We start from the raw sequence: 21,140 nt of genomic DNA, 5'->3' as shown, positions 1-21,140 counted from the left end.
CTAAACTTAGCATCAGATTCATCATAATAAGGTCTCAAACAAAAGGACAAGCGTGTGATAGTCTTATGCTGAAACTTGTGAAGAGAGCTTTCAGTCTTTAGTTCTCCTGACATGACACATATTTTGCTTTGCCCTTGGGCACAAGCCACAACAAGCCTTTATAGTGCACTGGAGACTAACCTTCAGATTTCACCAGTTTACAAAATGGCTTACTTGACTAAAAGGAAACAATCCTGTCATGGTAACTTAGTCTTTTTATTTATCTTAAGTTTATCTTAAGCCCTATTGCCCAGTTATTCTAAGCAGCTGGTTTGTCTGGTTAGGTCTCTATGTTCAGGTGTGTGTGTGTGTGTGAGGAAATTTCAGTGGTGTTTTGATTTTTGATGGTAGAGTGGTGGTCCTTTTAATTAAGGATGACAAATTAGATAAGAGATTACAGATCTGTGAGAATAGGCTATGTTCGCATTCCCCACATGCTTTCCCCTCTGTCTGTAGAAGTATGTTATTCCTTTGTGATACAATCACCCGATCACAGATCACTGCTTGCTTGTCCTTGTAAAAAATCCTTCTTTTTTTTTTCTGTAGTCCTTCCAAACCTGTATGACTGACTGTATGGTCTTTCTTCAGTAACAAAAGAAGATATTTTAAAAATATGTCTCATTGTTTTCTTTTTTGTGCATACAAAGTAAATCAGTAGGGTTCCATTGGACGCCATTGAATTTCCTTTTATAATTTTATTTTGAGTAAACCATGCCTTTAAGTGAAATGAAGTCTCTTCTTTTGGTAGTCTGCAATGTTTTAGACCTGTAAGTGACCCAGATTATGGAATGCCGTTGAATGGAATGATCTTTATTATTGTTTTGTTATGTGTGTGTGATGTTGATCTTAGGTTGGTTTCAGCTGATACAGCTCAGTTGAGCTTAATTCACCCCCACTGGAGAGGTTTCTGCTGTGCCAGATACCTGCTGAAGTGCTGAAGCAGTGTGTTAAATACAAGGCATTTGTACAAGATTTTTAGGCTGGAACCCGCCCAGTCTCTATCTCCTGATGGAATCAGATATAAACTTCTCAGCAAACAGATATCTTATACTTGTCCAACTGAAACAACAAACGTTTTTCTGTGAAGGAGATTTTTTTTTCTTTGCTTCAACAGTACCATACTGTTTAAATATTGTTATTATTCAGTATTATTATATCATATTCAATTTATCTACTGATGTGATATAAAACATTACATACCAATTTGCCATGGAACACATGAATATTTTACCAAAATATAACAAGTTACTACAATTTATTGGTATCAGTCATCACTGTTTTATAAAAAAGATTGTTTAATCGTGCTGCTTTTGTAAGTGTGAATACAAGTCTACCACTATTTTTCACCATTTGAGAGTGTCCGTTTACATGGAACTGTTTACATGGATACTAAGTCACGCAATTACTGAGAAACTATTTGGCTTTTCCAAAACAATCCACACCCCGACCTTTTTATATCTAACCCGGAAGGGTCCTTCACTTTTTACACATCTGACCTTCTGGATGTCATCTCTGTCAAAGCATGTGTGAGTGTGTGTATGTGTATCAGGTAGCCTGCAGTTATCAGAGACCCAGATACAGTTCATTATCTCTCAGATGCTCCATTTCCCCGTCTCCATCTCCAGGCTGACTGCACCCAGTGCTGTATCTTTGATGCTGGCTCTCACAGTCCCTTAGTGCTGCTGTGTTGGTGGTAAAGGAAGCAGGGTGATAAACAGAGTTTTCCCTCCAGACATATGCTCAGGCAAAAAAGCAGCATGGATATTAGCACCCTGGATGGTCTGCTGTTGGAACCAAAAACACAACAAAGATGAAATCTGAAACCACAAGTAGAGTTCATGTGCAATTTCCTTAAAAACAACACCCTTTCTTTTAGTGTTCATTTAGAATGTATTCATTATTAGGATTGTCATTCGATTAAAAGAAATAATTGTGATCCATTTTTTGGCATCAGTGCAGTTAATTGAACCTTTGAATTGGCAGAACTTAACCTCTAAATATACATTTATTCATTCATTATTTATTTATAAAGCACATTTGAAAACAACCCAAGGTTGACTAAAGTGCTGTATAGGGCAGTATAATCAAAAGATAAGAAAAAACATTCAGTACTAAAAGCCACAGTAAGTAAATAAGTTTTAAGCTTAAATTTTAAAACAGAAAGAGATGTTGCAGTTCTAATAGATGATGGTAGGCTATTCAAAAGTTTAGGGCCTGCTATTGCAAAAGCTCAGTATATTGAGCAATCCAAGATCCCTGGACCTAAGTGATTTCAATGGCTTGTAAGGACGTAGCATGTCAGAGAGATATCTGGGAGCTAAACCGTTAATGATTTAAAAACAAAAATTACCATTTTAAAATCTATTCTCAATTTAATGGGCTGCCAGTGCAAGAAAGATAAAATAGGGGTGATACGTTCAAATTTACGTCTGCCTGTCAACAGCCTAGCAGCAGCATTCTAAACCATTTGTAAATGATCAATGGAAGAGTGGTTGACTCCATAAAGAGTTAATTACAGTAATCTGGGCATGATGAAATAAAGACATAAATTACTGTTTCAGAGTTCCTATGAGAGCGTAGAGGTTTAACTTTTGCAAGGCGTTGTAAATGAAAAAAGCATGATTTAACCACAGCATTAATTTGTTTATCAAACTTGAGTCCTGAGTCAAACCAAAAGCCTAGGTTTTTAGCACATGGAGTAACAAATGAAGTTAGATCATAGAGGTCCAAATTACAGGAGTCAAACAAGTCACTTGGTCCCAACATTACTACCTCAGTTTTGTTCTCATTCAAGGTGAAAAAAAAATTAGGTTTAGCCATAGTTTCATCTACATAATACATTGTAACATAATAAGTTACATCTAAATAAGTGGGGCACAAAAGTCTGACATTTTTATTTTAAATTTTTCCAGTTTCCAATTGATTATAAATGATAAAATCAAAACAAAAATAAGTAGAAAGTTGGGTTGAAAAACATGAATTCTGTAATATAAATTTCAGAATATTTTAATATTTAGCTTTTTGCTTTTAATGACTGTAGTGCAGAATCAAATAATTTCTTTTATGTAGCTACATTTGTTAGTTTCAGTTGACAATGAATCGATTTAAACAATAGTTTAAAACAATGAATAGTTTTAAACTATTGTTTAAAACTATTTTTATTTACTATATACAATTTGTCATTTGACATAGTTAATTTTATTTTGAATTATTTTGAAGTTCTGGACACTAATGATTGCCCATTGATTTTTATCAATTTTTAGCCATTTATATTGCTTATTGGCAAGCATAAAAATTCACATATTAAAATTAATATCGCAAGCATGATGATTTCTAAAATCATCATGAATCATATATAGCTGAACCATACAAAAACTGAACTATATACAGTATATTTACAATATATTTATTTTCATGTAATATACATTTAATAATATATACTGTATGTAACGTGTATGTTCCTGTTTAGTTCCTGTTTGTCCTTATTTGGTCCTTCCAGTTACTTTCCCCTTTATTAGTAATGACCTGTTCCTTGTTATTAGTTATCCTCATCACCTTTCTGCCCCTCGTTATCTGCCCTATTTGAGTTCTAGCCCATTCTGTTCTCCCTTGTCTGGAATTGTTCATGTTCACCCCTTGCTGCGTGTGTTTTCCTGGTTCCCTTGGATGTTATTAAAGACTGTTTGTTTGAATTGGACTCTGCATCTCCTCGTACCTCGCTCAGTGCTCCTCACAGTAGCATAACCCGTGACAATATATTTCAACAGCATCATTGTTTGTGTGTCTGAAAATGGACACTCACTTGTGCTGCTGTCTTTTAGAAATCACATTAAACAGTATGAATCAGATTTGAAAAATAAAACCGTGTTCGGTATTCGGCCTTCGGCCCAGTGTTTCATTTTGTTCGGCCGAAGCTGAGGCCGAACAAAATACCGAACACGGTTTTATTTTTCATCACTGCATAAATTAAATAGCCAAAATGTGCTTTTTACTGTTTTGTCCTGATTTTCATATAAAAAAAATCAATACCAAAACAACAATTAAAAAATATTTACTTAACACTAAACATTTTTTTTACATTCTAGCAGACATTATACCATCAAAGCACAATTTTAACTTAAAATAATATTGGTCATTTTTGAGACTTGAATCAGGCATGTATTTTTTACTGTACAAATACATGCAACATTGCTGAGCAGAAGATAATTCTTTTAAAACATTAGAATATATTACAGATCCCAATTTGAAAACTATGTGTGAACGTTATAATAAATGTATTAATAGAGCTGTGGTAGGGTAATTATTATTATCATTATTATTGTCCTACTTTTTTATTTTATTTTACAGAACAACAGTAAAATTACAATACTAACATTTATGAACGTTGATGGAGTTGTTGCTTTTTCTCAGCTTTTATTTTGGCAGAAACCCACAGAAAGATCTCAGTGCTTCTTTTTGTTGACAGCAGCATGCAGATTTATAAATGATTCGCATTACGAATTTGGGAAGATGTTTGTCGCATGTATCATGTTGTCACATGCCTTTAAAAAATTAACAAAAATGTTACTGAGCAACTGATGAGTAACAGTTTCAGCGCAGATAGTCCTCGGGCTTTGGACTTTGAACCCTGGCACCGCGAGCTCGAGCAGGGCTGTCAGAATACATTAAATTTGTGCGTGCATTAGAAAATACAACATTCTGCAGTTTATTTACTAATAGTTTGAGGCCATTTCGTGATTTCAATCATCATCACATAACGTGATACAGCACTAAACAGTCTCTCGCTGTCGGTGCTTCATTATGATTTCTGCGTCTTTTTCTGAGTTTTAAATACTTTCACACTGCCTACCTGTTTGCTGTATTAGTGCGTGTCTCTGTTTGATAGTGTTAGTAATTGTTCAGTTCATATTATTCTGCCTTTTCGCCTATTTGGCCAAACACCGAAAGGTATATTTTTGCTATTTTGGGCCAAATAATTTCGTTTGCCGAATATTCGGTGCATCCCTACTCATGTCTCTTATCGCTGGTTTCCAAGCAGTGCAGAACCGGCATTTTCCCAGTCTCTGAGTTGATTCTATCACAGATACATCTCATTGTCTGCTCTGTTTGCATACAGATGCTGCAGACAGTAGGCATTGCTGGTGAGATAGACACTTAAATAACATCTCCATGTCTCACATTTGGAAAGGGTGGTTCCTCGTCTAAAATCAACACAGAAATACTGTGAGAATGTTACAGGGAGTCTGTCTGCTTCAGTTCTGCTGCACTGAATGGCAGAGCTCGGTTTAAACTTGATTCTCCTTCAGTCTGATGGGTGGAGACTTTAAACTGTGCAATGAGCATTAAGGCTCCATATTGTATACTTCTGTAGGATTTAATTGTTTTCCCTAATGTCCATTTATAATGTTTGAAGTCCATTTATAATTTTAAAGTGATCAAGTTTCTAGTAATTCTCAGTGTCCGACTTCTGAAAGCTATTTAAAAATGTTGCTAAAAGAAACACTCAGCATAGGAGTAACCCAGTGCTCTCTTTATTTTCTGCACAGAGCCACATTTCCACACAGCAAAATTGCTTTGTGAAGGTACAACATGAGTTTGCTTTGCTCACATACTGCTTGTGTAAGATTTTACTGTAGTAGGCTGTTTTTGCTGCTTTAGCTTTAAGATTTTTATATGTGAATGTCTCTGTTACGATTGGCTAACCTCTTCACATTTAAAATGAGTAAGAATACTTGTATGCAGTGTTGATTACTGTAATGGAAGCATTTTGGTTTTGTCACGTCATTTGTTTGTGGTATAGATATGATGTAATGGAAGAAAATCATAAAGATCTTGAGAGGGGGAAAATAGCTTTGACCTAACAGTTGCCACAGAAAATCTTTAAGGTGGCCACTACTTACAGACTTTCCAGAACAGATGTCTAGACAAAGAGAGTGAAGCATGAGAGAGACAAAACACAGCAAGAGAGTCCCTGATTACTTTAGAGGGAACAGCAGAGAGAGTGAGTCTGTATTACAGCTCATTCTGGTTTTGTGGTAACTATCAGACACATGCTACCTAAATAGTCATGACGATGGGTCTAATTATAGAATATTCCAGCTTTAACCCTCTAATCAACCAAACAGGCCAATGATGTGGAAAATTAAAATTATTCATAGACAATTCTAGAGCATCCAAGTTCAACTACAGTCAATCAAGTCTCACTGACTGTGTTTGTGGCAATAAATCATCTCCATCATGCCAGTAGAAGTCTGCTGGCTCCTGTCTCTCATCTGTGGAAACTCAGCTGAATTTGTCTATGTAGGAAATAAGGACGAGTTTCACATGTGTTTGCACAAGCAGTCCAATGGAACAGCAAAGTATACAGTCTAACTTTCCCACACTTGTAACACTGAAGAAAATAGGATTTTAGAGTATATGGAGGTGAATCTGACAAAGAAAATGTACTGTATATACTATATAAATGTGCATTACATAATGTAAATAATAAATAAAATATAGTTGCATTTAAAAAAAATACATTTTATGCAGAAGTCTTTTATTTTAATGAATACATTTTTTTTAAATACCATTTATTTTTATTTTGGCCTGAAATACAACACAGACATGAATCTTTATAAGATCCACACCCACACACATTGAGTTTTACTGAGAGTTTTATTTGTGATATTTTTTTGCTGAATAAGTGTCTATGTCTTATTCAACCTTTTTGAAATGTGTGTCAAAATGTGTGTTGGAGAAACATTTTGCCTTGCTGTACGATTTTCAATTATCAACATTGTTGCTCTCTCGTCTGATCTTGATTGATCTTCTGGACTTTTGCCCTGTTTGTTGTCATGGTGCCACACTCATTTAGGAGAGACTTTTCAAAGAGCGCAAACAGAACAGAACAACATCAGAGTGAACTTGAGAGAATGAGCCTGCTCAAGTCCATGATCACCGCACCCAGTAGTGCACTTTTGACAGGCTGACCACACTAAATTAAAAAACACGCATGCTGCCATTCTGTTACGTCACTCTCTTTCACATCAGTAATTATTTTTTATACGCATATGCCTTTGAGTTAATCTTTGGGCAAGTCCCAGATCTCATCAGGACATGACGCAACTTTAGGGAATGGCTTTTTGTTTCGCTATTTGTGCTTTAGAGAAAGTGAGCGAGAGATGGATAAAGAAAGAAAGAGAGAGGCTATTTGTTTTCCCTAGGGAGTGATTCAATTAAGGTGTGACAGGAATTGGAAAGGTTGAGCTCTTTCGGTGAGTCAGTCCCCTCAGCAGTCAATAACAGACCATCCTATGATGCATAAATGCATATATGAGTTATTTTCTATCCGTTAAAATGCTTATAGAGGCTCCCAACATCCTTCACTCTCTTACGCACAGTTGAAGCGAGGTAAGGGATGTGACTCACAGGAACCTTCTTCCGTTCAGGTGCTGCTGGACATTCAGTGGAACGTTTGTCTTTGAGTGTGACTTAATGTCTTATATAGTCTGCAGTGAGCCAGTAAACAGCTGAATACTAAAGAATGACCCCTTATGTGAATACATCTCCTCTTACACCTCCTATATGGAAGAGATATGTGCATAAATATAAACAAAAAATACAAATAAATATCATTTAATTATTTATATTTTTATGTATTTATTATTTATTTCTATTTAGTATGGTACTTCTTTAATATTATAAGTAATATTAGCATACAACATTCCATGTAAGTTCCTGAATAATATGTTTTAAAGATCAGTAATCAACAAGTGTATGTTTTTATTTATTTAATTATTTAATTATTTATTATTTTTTTTGTCAGGGACTATGGTACCATGGCCAAAAATCCTTAGTAATGCAGTGTTTATTTTTAGCCCTTTTTTTGTTGGTTTAATCAAACACAGTTATATTGTCAATAAAAATACTTGGAAAGTATGATGTTTCTTTACATACTTTTTTCCTTATAATAGATGATATAATAAATAGTTACTTTTTCTTATATACTTTTTTTTGTGTGATTGGTATATTGGTTGAGGTAGTTATTATTCATACAGGCCTGTATTTATCTTTTGCAAGCTTCATACTATGTATTTGGTGTCCTAATATGGCAGAATATACAAATATACTGTTGGCATCTTTGTTGTGCATTTGTTATGTGATGAAATGTTTGTTTGTTTCAGCATCGCAAACTTTTAGCCATGATTGTCTACATATTGTATGATATTGTTTAATAAGATTTTGTATTCTGTTTTGTAGGTTCGGGAGATTCTGGGCCATTGCTCCTGTCCATCACAGTTCCCCATGACCAAAGTCTCAGAAGGGAAGTACAAAATCGGAGACTCCAGCGCACTCATCTTTATCAGGGTACATCTTTAACTGACTCACCAGTTACTCATTCACCTGTCTATTCTGTCAAACATTAGGCACTGTATTTTTCTTTCTTTCTTATCACTTAAAGTTGCAGTTGAAACAATTGTATTTTGTGTCTTACTAGGGATATGCCGGTATCAAATTTTCCTGTTGCGATTAATTGATCATGTTTTGTCACGGTATGCGGTATTATCACGGTATTGAAATTAAGTTTTAAAAAAGTGGTCATAATACAGTATAACAGGTTAAATAACTTTTTTCTTATAACAAACATAACTGAACATTTAAATACAATAAAGCAATACAAAAATATATTTAAAGTTAAAAATTTTACACCGATTAAAGTGCAAAAGAACTTTAAAGACCCTTAGGTATCACTTTACAATAAGACCTCATTAGTTAACCTTAGTTAATGCATTAACATTCACAATGAGCAATAGCTACATTTGCTACAGAAGTTACTAATCTTTGTTAAAAAATACAAGTCTTAGCTCATGTTAGCTCATTAAATAACAAAGTTGCAACTTTCGATTTTAACAATGTGTTATTAAATATTGGAATACCTAAGATTAATGAATGTTCAGAAGAATTTTTCATTGGCAGTTTGTAACTAATGAAGCCCTAATGTAAAGTGTTAATGAACAATAAAGAATCAAGACACTTTCAAACAATATCTAGGACATGTTGTAGTCCAGATTAAAATGGAAAAAAAAATTATGGAAATATATAAATATTATTTTATATTATTTAAATGTTTAGAAAGTAGCAGCTGCTTTTTATTTATGGGGTTTCCGGGGTAGGGGCTGCATTTTCTGCAGTTTAGCGCCATCTGCTGTCAGAGAGTGAATGTGCTTTCATTCAGCGCATCTCTCACGTGTTCCTCCATGTGCTTCTCTTGCGTGCTTGTTTACATCAGGGTTCACATGCGTCTTTAAAGCAGCATACAACGGTGTTGTGCATTTTGACCAGTGGATGGGAAAAGTATTCTTAAAATGCATTTCAAATTCTGATTAATTTGTAATATATAATTATTCTCGGTATTTGGAAGTGCCCACGATAACAATATCGTGCATATTCATTACCGCGATATATCGCATTACCGAATACCGGGCAGTCTAAATGGGATTGAAACAATTGTATTTTGTGTCTTTTTTCCCCCCAAGTAGACAAAAAAAAACTTAAATGCTTTAGATTTGTTATATGCTTTCTCTGAGCTTAATATGCAAAATTAGCTATAAGTTGAGCCATCTGTAGGTTGACTCAATCAATGCCAATCAGTGTGAAAACAATTATTATTTTTGCTATTTCATTTGGTGATGCAAGTGGCACAGAATGATACACCTCAGTTTCTTTCATTACAAAGTTTTAGTACAAATGCTGGCGTCACACCCACAGACATCAAGCCATCGATTCTGTTATTTATTTTTTGAATCTGTGCTGCTGTATCATTGGAATCTGTAACATTCCCAGAATAGAGGCCAAACTATAATAATTATAGCTCCATAATAAGATCCCGAGGTTTGAATGGTGTTTACACAGTTGCCAGGCTAACCTATTCAAGCACCCACACCCCATTCATCCTGCAGACAGAAATGGAGACTTATGTCATTTCCTGTCCTCTACCAAGATGTGTGTGTGTGGGTGGGTTGGTGTATGGGTATTTACATGCACTTTATGGATGCATCTGTGTCTTTTTAATATGTTGTTGGGTCTACAGATTTTCACTCTCAGCTGGAGGAAATTTATCTTCCTCCAGTGCAGCAGGGCTGAATCAATTAAACTGGATTTAGCCTCACTCTCCGCATGAACTGCAACCCTATATCCCTCTCTTTCACGGTCTTCATCTGTCTTGATTTGCTCAGTTTTTCCTGTGCCTGATGTTTTTCCTATGTGCTGTGTGTGTGTGTCTGCATGCTTTTTTGCAAGACATTTGTGCAACTTAGCTGGTCCTGTTAGATTGAACCCTTTTATTTACTGAGACTATAATTATACACAGACCCATCGTCCTTCCCCTGCACAGATTAACACTAGAAACACAGCGTGAGGTGAAGCAGAGGCCATTCACATGCCTGGCTCAGCTCCCCTGTGTTGACATCAGTGAGGAAGACAAAGTGAAAAGCAAAGAAAATGTAATCTGTCATCTTCTGGACAGACACTTTGTTTAGATGCTCAGTGCTCATTTTGATGTTGGTAAACTGAAAGAAAACCTCATGAAATTGCTAAAATCCCTGTCGATGAAGACCTTGGCACAAAAGAACATTCGCTTTGTTTTGTTTACCGTTTATTATAATTATGGTTTCAGCATGTTTCCGGCTGTTGCCATGGCAGTGCGGGGGCTGAATCCCAAGTGCTTTTTAAAGGGCAGCTGAGTTAAGCTGCCAAAGAGTGCAGCATTCCCATTGGCCAGCGTAGAGGTACAATCAAAGTCAATTGTTACATTAAGGCCTAGTGTAACAACAAATCTATCTGCTACAGTCATATTTACCTAAATACATACTTAAGCTGTCAACTACGTTAAAAATAGTTAACAGTATTTGCAGAGAAAATCCCTCAAATGATGATGATTCAAAGGCACTGTACCATGTAAAAGTGTGTTTTTTTTTAAAAGAAGTCTGTTATGTGATTTTATTTTGATATATTTGAAAAATTTATTTATTCCTATGATGACAAAGTTGAATTTTCAGCAGCCATTACAAAACAATATACAAAAAAAAAGCTGTAGGAGTTGATAGTTTTTATTTTCATATCATTGCATAAAAAGGTATAGTCCACAGCAATACATTTTGCAATCACACTGGCCAATTTGTTAAAGACTTAGCTTTGATAAATGCATCTTGACTCTCGAGACCCCTGCATTCTGTTCCACTCTGTCTAGAGTATTTTAAGATACAGAAAAACAGGTCCTGTGCAAACAGCTCCTTACCGATTTTGTGCTGCCTTCTTTTAGTAAGTGTGGTTTGGCTAGGTGCGTTGTTTTAGCAGCTGGGTGTAGGCTGACTGCTGTCTTGTGGAACATTGTGTTTAGGTGATACTTCAAGCTTGAATTTAACCAACGACAGGAAAATCCCTCATTGGAGAGTTTTAATACGCTTCATACGTACATTAATTATTTTGTGTATGGCTACTTCCTGTCATCTTTATGTAGGAAAGAAAACCAAAACAAGCAGAGAACTGTGTAGAAGAATTACAGGCCTAGATGCAGTTCAGTTTAAGGTTTAACTTGTATTTGTGAGTGTTTCAGTCTTTGTAAATATGAGACCTTGTGTAAGTTTGTGGAGGTGGGCATAGTGCCAGCCAGCAGATGTGCTCTCTTTTCATGGCAACAGCACACAGATACTCACCACATGATTATTGCTTACCATGTGCTCAGCAGATGGAGTTTAGCAATGATAAAACTATAAAGAGCTTTGCTACGACAGGTTCGAAGTACACAGTCAACAACAGTGAAAATGTGAAAGATAGCATTTTCCTGACTGAGCGTTTTATGATAAAGGAATCAGTAGCAGTCTCTTATCCTACATTTCTCTCTGTTCATCAGGGAAGAGCTAAAGAAACAGGGCTTGGAGCAAAAGTAGAGCTGTTTTCAATGCTAAATCTCCTCCTTTCCCCTCTCTCTGAATACCAGCTGAGAGGGGGTTGAATGAAGGAGAGTGTGTCGGTGTGCGATGTCTTTTTGTTCTCTCTCCAGCTCTGTCATAGCGTGTTGTCATGATAATGAAGGCGAATGGAGGCTGCAGTGAGGTGGATGGAGGAAATGTTGGTGGGCAGCTCTGTTAAATAGGGTTATAGGACACGGGGGCTGAGCTTATAATAATCAACTGATTATCATGTTGTTCCACCTGTATTATTAGTGGTGTTTGAAGATTTTTTCTTTTGCTAAGTGATCAGGCTTATGATTTTTTCATGGTGAACAATAAAAGAGTTAATAGAAAATGCTATAGACTTATATTGAAAGAGGGACCTGAGGCATGTTTAGGGGGTTAAATAGTATAGAGACTTCCAGATAGAAATTTGTTACCCACTGCTGAATAATTCTTCAGAAAAATCTAATTTGTTAGCTGCCATCAACGGGCAACCAGGTGAGACACAGGGCCCATGACTGATCTAAAGTTTCCACACAGAAATTTTTTACCCATTCTCAATGTGAAAGTGCCCAAGCAACATTGCTCAAAAAAAGTTGCCCGGCAAAATTGCTCAAAAAGTTGCCCCGAAAAATTGCCATAAACTAGCATCACCCTAGGAACCACTCGTGTCACATTTACAAATAGACAAAATAAATTAATAAATTGATCAATTTGATTTTCATACAGTTCCTTGCGTGATTCTTTAATTGTACTGAACAACAAATTTTCATACAGTTCCTTGCGTGATTCTTTAATTGTACTGAACAACAAATGATATCATACCTTAAAAGTGTACGCTGTGATGTTTTTGTTTCAAAGCTCTGAGACTCAGTCTTTTACTACATCATACTCCGTTTTGTACTTTTCCATTTGGCAAAACTTCTGTTATCTACCGCTGAATAATCTTCAGGCTGGATCTTTTAACCAGCTGTTTACATTTCTTGGGCTACAGTCATGAATATTCATTTTTGATTTTCTAAAATTCTTTTATTAACTATATAAAAGGTTTCTAACACAATTTGGGTATTTGTTATTTGTAATTATATGACCACTAAATTGATGCACACTAGAGGAGAGTTTTCTTTTTTGTTGTGCATGTTATTGTTAGTGTAAGGTGTTAACATCTCTCTCTGTGTAGGTGTTACGGACTCATGTGATGGTGCGCGTGGGTGGAGGATGGGACACACTTGAGCATTACCTCGACAAACATGATCCCTGTCGCTGCGCTGCATTCGGTGAGATCACCACTTGTGTCATTTTCTGTTTCTGAGCTGTGAGACTTCTTGGAATTTTTCAACACTACTACAAGTTTCTCACGTTGATTGTTTTCTTTGTTACAATAAAAAAATCAAGTTATGTAAGTTTTTGTTTCTAGTTTTTTGTGGTTATTATTATTATTATTATTATTATTATAGTGTTTTGTGGTTATTAATTTCTTTAAAAAAATTATTTAAAAAAACGTACTGACCCCAAATTTTTGAATGGTAACTTAACACATAAAATGCCTTTTCATAAGCATCCAATCTTACCATAACCATTGTACATAAGTATTAGGTTTAAAAACACATATGATTTTGAAGTTTATATTTTTTCTTGTGAATATTAAAAGAACTGTCTGATGCCTTTTTTGACCTCAACAGCTCACCGGTATCAGCAGGCCAAAGCGAGTGGCCAGGGTCCTCACAGTAAGAGCTCCAGTACTCACTCCTCCCGCTCCACAAGCCCTGGACCTCACTGGCGCAATGAGAGCATGGCACCCTACAAAACCCCCGATAGGCGCTCTTTGGACCCTGTGTTGGGCGCCACAGCACATTCCTCTCCATCACGGCCTGGCAGGTCGCACCATGCAACTGTACCTGTGGAGATGGAGACTAACGCAGGGCGACCCACGACACTGCTGCCTCGGCTGCCACGAGACAGATCAGAACCACGCCACTTGAATACTCTCAGGTCAGTGAAGGTGTGTTTGGGTGTTTAGCAGTGTGTGTGTGTGTGTGTGTGTGTGTGTGTGTGTGTGTGTGTGTGTGTGTGTGTTTAGAGCTCTTTGGAAAGCACCTAAACACCTGCCTCGGCTGCCACGAGACAGATCAGAACCACGCCACTTGAATCCTCTCAGGTCAGCGAAGGTGTGTTTGGGTGTTTAGCAGTGTGTGTATGTGTGTGATTGGAGCTCATTTGAAAGCTCCTAAAACAGAAGTGCCCAAAAGTCTCACAGGAATCAAAAACGCCTAGAAAGTAAATGTAAAATTGTCAACACTTTTATTTTAGAATTTGTAAGAAGTGTAAGCATGACAAATCTTGTAAACACTACATAAAACATTAATATTTTCTAAATATACATTTTAAGAAGGGACTTTCTTTCATTTCATTCATGTTTATTTAATTTTTTTTGCCAAACCAAAGCCAATACCTTAGCCATACAAAAAGAAATATGAATAGTAATGACAAAAGAGGAAAAAAATAATAAAGAATGTAATTCACAGAATCACTGTATAAGAAAAGGGGGCACTCTTTGTACGTGAATAAATAAAGCTTGAAGCGTTATGATTGGGACATCATGCATGATTATGTGATCAGTTGTTTTGTCTGTATAGATCCTTCAGGTGGTCTGCCATTTGCTCACACTGACCTAGTTAACTCAACACAAATTATAGCACTCTGCTTGTGCACTGTACCTCCATAATGAGCTGCATCCTAAGGCAACAGTGCACTTAAACACGCACACACGCACAGATTATTGCAAGCAGATTTGAACTAATCTCAGGTGACATTGTCCTGACATCTATCATCTTCTTGTCCAGTTTGTGACTCCACCTTGTGTTTACAAGGAGACACAGTGTTCTCTCTGCCTATTTATGCAAGTGATAACATGTTTTGGATAAATTAATATTTTTTTAGTCATCATTTCCTGAGCAAATGGACAATTATATATTTGTTTCTTTCTTTCTTTTACAACTTCCTGAAATGAATATTTAAACATGACTGTATAAACACTTTATGCATCACTTACACTTACAAATAACTCTTAAACATCCTGAAGTTTCAAAAGGTGCTACATTATTTCCATCACATGTTATATGTGTATGTCCGTGTGTGCAGCAATGACATTGTATAACTGGACCATGAACAGCTCGCTGGTTTACCTTGGCTGTGTGCCTCGATTTCCGTAGGCTAACTAATGATGAAGGCCAAGTGTCAGAGCAGCACACTTTAACACTTGCACTCCCAGAGCTGCAGGTGAGGCAGACTGGATTACTGAAGATTAGGATAATCTCAGCCCCCAAGTCTGTCACTGAAGAAACAGGTCAGAACAGGGGTAATGCTGGTCCTATTATAGAACCAGGGTGTCATGGTGTGTGTTTGTCACTTTCTTGTCTAAATAAGAGTGTGTATTTGAATAAAATCAAATGAGGGCAAAATTGGGTAGTGCTTTCACTTTCAAGTGTATCTTAGGATCTGGAAGTTCTAAGTTTAAGAAATGATTTTAAAGCAGTGTTTTTATTCATTAGTACACTCTGTTTTTAGTGTTTTGTCTTGGTTCACACAAGCCAGTTTAAGGTTAAAGGAAAGAGGGACAGAGTCAGTTTCATTCTTAAGAACTTAAGGGGTAGTGTATGTAAGAAAGTGTCTGTGTGCATGTGTTTGATAATGCCAGAGGATGAGTAATCCCTCTCTCTCCCTTCCTATTTGATGGTTTTCTTTAATCCCAAAACATGGCTGCTGAGCATACAGCCTTACATGCAGTTCTCTGCATGCTTGGTACAGATTCTCAATGTTGTTAAAAGTGACAAGTATCACATAAAATCATGGAGATTATGGAAATTATGTGGATTAGAAATTCTAACCAAGAATACCAAGAAAGAAATTAAAGGCTTTAAGGTGGTGTGTAAGTAACACAGTCAAAAATATCATAAAAATAAGATGTTTGAGAATGTTTTTTTTTGTGTGTGTGTGTGTGTGTGTAATCCCATACATCCCAAAATCCATCTTAATCTTAATCGTTCTCTCTTTTCTCTTACACAGGAATAAGGAATCTCTTCTTCGGACTCGCAGGCTATCAGGAGATAGTGACTCTTCTACAGCCTCGTCTAAAGGTGGAGGAGGAAGCCCAGGAGGAGGTCGCTTCTCTCTGGGTACACGGCATGCTCATAGAGATGACGTGGTTCTACTGGTGAACCGTAAGGAAGGGAAACACCTTATTGAGCGTCCTGGAGCGGGAGCACAGATTCCAGCCCTGAGAACCCCTCAGACCCGTGCCCGTAGTGTTTCCAGAGAGCGCCCTGCACCACAGTCCACCTCAGTCTTGAAACCTACTCCACCACAGGTCCCAACAGAGGTACATCGAACTCCCCGCACAGAAAGAGGCAGATCACTGGGACCCGAAGGCCCTAGGAAGCTGCTAGCTCCACGCTCCCTCAGCCAGGGCAAGACTCCTAGAGGCCGATTGGGTGACATCAGCCCTGGATCATCACCTCGCCGCAGAGACCCTCATTCTCTTTCAGTAGATCGGAGAGAGGAACTAAGAACCAAGCACATGCCCGCAGCAAGCTCAAAAACAAATGGAAGTTTGCCCAGAAGGCAAGCATCTTCCTCAGCCTCTAACTCATCTGTGAAATGCTGTGCCAGCGGTAGTCCTGCGAAAAAGGGGATGGTAGCGCCACACCCCCCTGCACCTTTGTCGCCTTCCACTGGCAGTCGAAAGTTGCTTCCTCCTGTCACACAGCCAGGGCGCCCCTCTTCGCATTCTTCCCCTCGATCAAGTCATCACCACCCACCACGTTCCCCTCGATCTGCACACAATTCTCGACCCACAGGGAGAGACCAAAAAGGTTGGGCAAATCCCTACAACCAGCAGCAGGAGAGCCAGGAAGACAGTCGTATTTTTAGTTTACACCTGCTGGCAAGTCTGGACCCTCAAAAGGAGCAAGACCTATATCGCAGCTTTGAAGCTGAGTTTCTGGCCAACACGCAACAAACCAAATCTGTGCAGGGTAAAGCATCCACTGGAAGGGAAATGAGGTCGCTACAGCCCCCTGGCTCCCAACAAGGTTTAGGGGTGTTCCCAACCTCTTCAGGTGACACTAATGTTACAGACTCGGCTTACTCTTCTTCTAACTCTTCAACATCTTCTCTAAATGTCGGAGGTAAGGCGGGAATCCTGCCAGATTTGCGAGAGTCTAAACGGACTAATCCTCGCACCTGTGCACTTGAGGACCCTCCTGCTCTGCTCCACAGCCAGATTCGTGGCGGTCTCCCCAATGGAGGGCTTTTGGAGGGAGAGCAATGGGGAGGTAAAGGAGGAGGTCTTCGTAAGCTCCCTGCCATCTCCAGCTCCACAGAGGAAGGAGTGGCCTCAAATCCAGGCCTATCCAGGTCAGTGTGCCTCCCCAAAAACATCAACGGGAGCCTCCCTTTGACGGAGGTGCCTGATGAGAGCCACCAGGACCTGGTGGAATGGGATGGGGTGGAGAGAGACTTACCACAAAGAACCGAACATCACCGAGATCTGCCATATGACAATGCTGACCTGCCACTTCCTGAGACATTTCCCTCCCCTCCACCACCTCTAGATGACTGTTCTTACCAGGACTCTTCCAGTGAGAGCTCCTCCATGTGCTTGAGTCTGAGTGAGCCTCCATCTGAAGGGTCCTGCACTCCTCCTCTATCGCTGGCCAATGGGGATACAGATGACGCAGTCGTCCTCCATGCCAAGAAAGGTCAAAAGAAGGCAGAGAGGGTGCCCTCCATCTACAAGCTCAAGCTACAGCCACCGATAAGACCCCGCACTGACAACAGACCCGAGAACAGCCCGTCACGCATCCCTACACCTGTACGATACAGAAATCATTGTCAGCAGTCTCCTGCCAATTCGTCTCCCCTCCAGACCCCACCAAAGTCCCCACATTTAAACAATCACCAACCCTCACACAAAGCTCTGCATCAGGCCTTTGCTGAGCTCATCCAACCACAGCCGCGTTCCCCAGCTCTGGGCTCTAGAGAGTGTGCCTATTCTTCAGAGTCCAGCCTAGACAATGAGGCCTGGATGTAATGAATGATGATGTACACAGGCAACTGACTTGGTCTGTATTCATTCGCTCAGCCTATACAGCTTTATAGTCAGATTAGAGAAAGGAGTGATGAAAAAAATACACATTTGTAAGACGTGTACAACATGTAGCAGGATGCTGGAATCCTTGCTGTCATTTCACTGGAGACATAAATGTATCCTAAAGTGGCTAAGAACATACAACGCCATTCTTGACATCTTGGAACAACATAGCCTGTTGTGAAGTAAATCTTAGAGCTACTGTACATGCACCATCTGAGCTATGTTTATTTTGTTTGAGTCATCATTTTTCCTTAGATTTTTTTTCTGTTTGAGAAAGGAAATTACTGCATTTCCCTTTATAGATTTATAGGTTTTAATGCTCCTTTTTAATATCCACATGACCTGTTTTTGAATTTATTCCACAAGGACAAATTTTAGCTGGTTTAGTGAAGTATTAATTTTTTTAAGATTGGAACGATGTGGACAAATCTTATTTCAATCAGGTAATTGTAATATACAGAGTATACTGTATACTGGAGAAAAAGAGGTGTAGAATCAGTAAAGCAAATAAGATGCTGGAATCATTTTGGTGTAGTTTTATGTGCAAGACTAACGCCTAAATTACGTTTTGACCACACTTCCATGTGAAATCCAAATTATTGAAATTGGAAATGCAGTTAAGTGGCTGTACTGTTGTTTTAGCCCAGAATAAATAGGACAGCATATCAGCTTGTTGAATCAGTTCGAGGAAACGTTTATGAGAAGACATAATTCACACATTATCTGCTTAATATCACCTTGGCAGAGATAGAAATGTTGTATTTGTTTATTGTTTTCTGTACAAATTATGGTTAATGTATAGGTTTATATGTAAAATATGTTAATTTGCTTAAATGTGTCCTAGTGTAATGTAAATATAATTATTATTAATTGACTTTAATATTAATGTACAAAAGATATGCTGTTTTTTCAGTATGGTAATTCTGCCTTAGCTATGCAATGTTGCTATTGAATATTGCCTTGACAAATTTTCTTGCCTTAAAGTAAGGATGAGAAGTTGTGTTTGCGAAGTAGAGATGAAGAGATGGCGTGTGTATGTCTCTGGGTGGTTCAGTCTGAGTGTGTGAGGTAGGGAATGTTATACTGGATGGATCCTGTGTTTTATAAACTGTGAGACAATCGCACATGTTTAAGGTCACGGTAACAACAAGATCCTGCTTTATCAGCGTTCCTCTGTTTAAAGTCTCTATTTAAAGTAAATTGCTTGATTTATCTACAAATGAGAAATGAAGGACATAAGATAGTGCCATATTAAACACCAATAGGATGTTTTTCAAAATATGGAAATCACTACAAACTGTGTATAGATAAGGAAATCATTCAGGAAACCAGGCCTGGTTATTGTGAAAGCCATACGGAGTCCAAAACTGCTTAGAAAGTAGTGATATTCTCCACTGTCGTCGTCATCAGCAGAGTAGACGTTACATTTCTTTTAAAGCTTTATTATGGCTCCACCAAGTGGTTGAATTTAAAAAAAAAAGCTGATTGGTACTGGTGATGTTTGTATGACTTGAAAGTATAATAGGAAAGTTTGACTTGAGTGGGTGATTATGATTTTTTTTATTTTTTTTTATTTTTTATTTTTATTTTTCCAAACACATCTAGTAGACCATTGCATAAAATAGGGGAAACCATTGACTCACCTTAAATGAATTACACTACACACATATTGGTTTGGCAGTTGATTGATTATTTATATTAAATGAGTAAGTTATTAGGCCTTGGTGATTGGTTGTGGGTGAACTGTTTTATTAAAAAGGGACAATGTTGTATGTTTCTGAATTAATGGATGAAATGTTTGCTTTTGGTATGTTCTCTTTTGGAGGCTTTATACAGTACTGCCATGTATCTATGAGCTCAAGTGTTTTATTGAGAGATGTTCTGATGTTTTAGTGAATCAAAAAATGGGTCAGAAAAAGTGAGGGAGACTTTATGGAAATGGATTTCAGTGTTCTTTATTTTTTTGCCTCAAGGACTGCAACCATAGGATTATTACTGTTAGCATGGCCATTAACACTCCACAACACCTCTTGTATAAAAACTGCAATACAGTGGATCACTACACATTGCTTCTATGTTCATTGCCATTTAAACATCTGTTGTGAAACTTTAGGACATTGTTCAATTTCTCACATATGTATAAATAAGGACAAAGTAAAGCTTTCTGCTGTCTTTCAAACAAATTAATGGTTGCCGTGCCTAATTCTCAATTTAGTCAAACACACGTAAACACACTACACATTCAGTTATCATTACAGTATCTATTTAACTGCCATACATTTGTATGCCACACTCATTTTGAGCTCCAGTCATATTTATTCTGTTCTGCTTTCCAAAAAGAGAAAGATGTTTCTTTTCTGTGATGACGTTGACTATGCGTTTATAATCACATTTATACATTTAAAAAAGTTATTTATTGCATGGATGGGTTGTGTTTTTTATTCATTATTGATATCAGAACTATAAGCATGTAGATTCACATGTTTTATTTACTTGAGCAAACCTATCTGATTTGCATTACGCAAATATGATGTTCAGATGTGATCTACAAAATGCATGTTGAATCTGTCATGCTCTGGTTTCAGTAAATGAAAAGGCTGTTGGATGATTTGAAATCTGAATGTGTATTGATTTACTTTTAATGTCAGCAGTTCATTTGGCTGATTGTTTTTCTTTAATGTTGACAGTGAAATGTAAGGTCTTGACATTGTGGAATTTGTCTTTGTTGAATAGCAATATCGCAAGACCAACATTCCACTGTTCCTTGAAAACCAATTGCTGTTAATTTAATTCTTGTAATAAAAAATGTTTTGGATGAAAGGCTTCATAATTCTTCTTTGGTGTGGAATGTAGATAAACATATGATGGCTACAATGACCTAGTATTTTAATAATATATATCAAAATAATTTAGAGAACATTTAAAATTTAGTAGAAGAGAAATAATGACAATGGAAACTTACCTTGATAAGATGAAAGCTAAAATGCATTTGTAAACTTGACATTACACGAAAT

General features: G+C 37.4%; 1 protein-coding gene across 1 annotated transcript in view; it reads left to right on the top strand.

Annotated features, from left to right (window-relative positions):
* Nucleotides 1-20,941, top strand: part of LOC109059075 (GAS2-like protein 1) — a 30,103-nt gene extending 9,162 nt beyond the window's left edge. Inside the window, exons 2-5 of the mRNA XM_042754520.1 lie at nucleotides 8,281-8,388; nucleotides 13,156-13,252; nucleotides 13,658-13,967; nucleotides 16,041-20,941. Coding sequence (XP_042610454.1) covers nucleotides 8,281-8,388; nucleotides 13,156-13,252; nucleotides 13,658-13,967; nucleotides 16,041-18,066 — 2,541 coding nt within the window. The 3' untranslated portion in view covers nucleotides 18,067-20,941. The remainder of the gene's footprint in view (nucleotides 1-8,280; nucleotides 8,389-13,155; nucleotides 13,253-13,657; nucleotides 13,968-16,040) is intronic.
* Nucleotides 20,942-21,140: the final 199 nt, after the last annotated feature.

The sequence above is a fragment of the Cyprinus carpio genome, chromosome A5 (genome assembly GCF_018340385.1).
Source record: "Cyprinus carpio isolate SPL01 chromosome A5, ASM1834038v1, whole genome shotgun sequence".
Classification (NCBI taxonomy): domain Eukaryota; kingdom Metazoa; phylum Chordata; class Actinopteri; order Cypriniformes; family Cyprinidae; genus Cyprinus; species Cyprinus carpio.
This window is presented reverse-complemented; position numbering and strand designations above follow the sequence as displayed.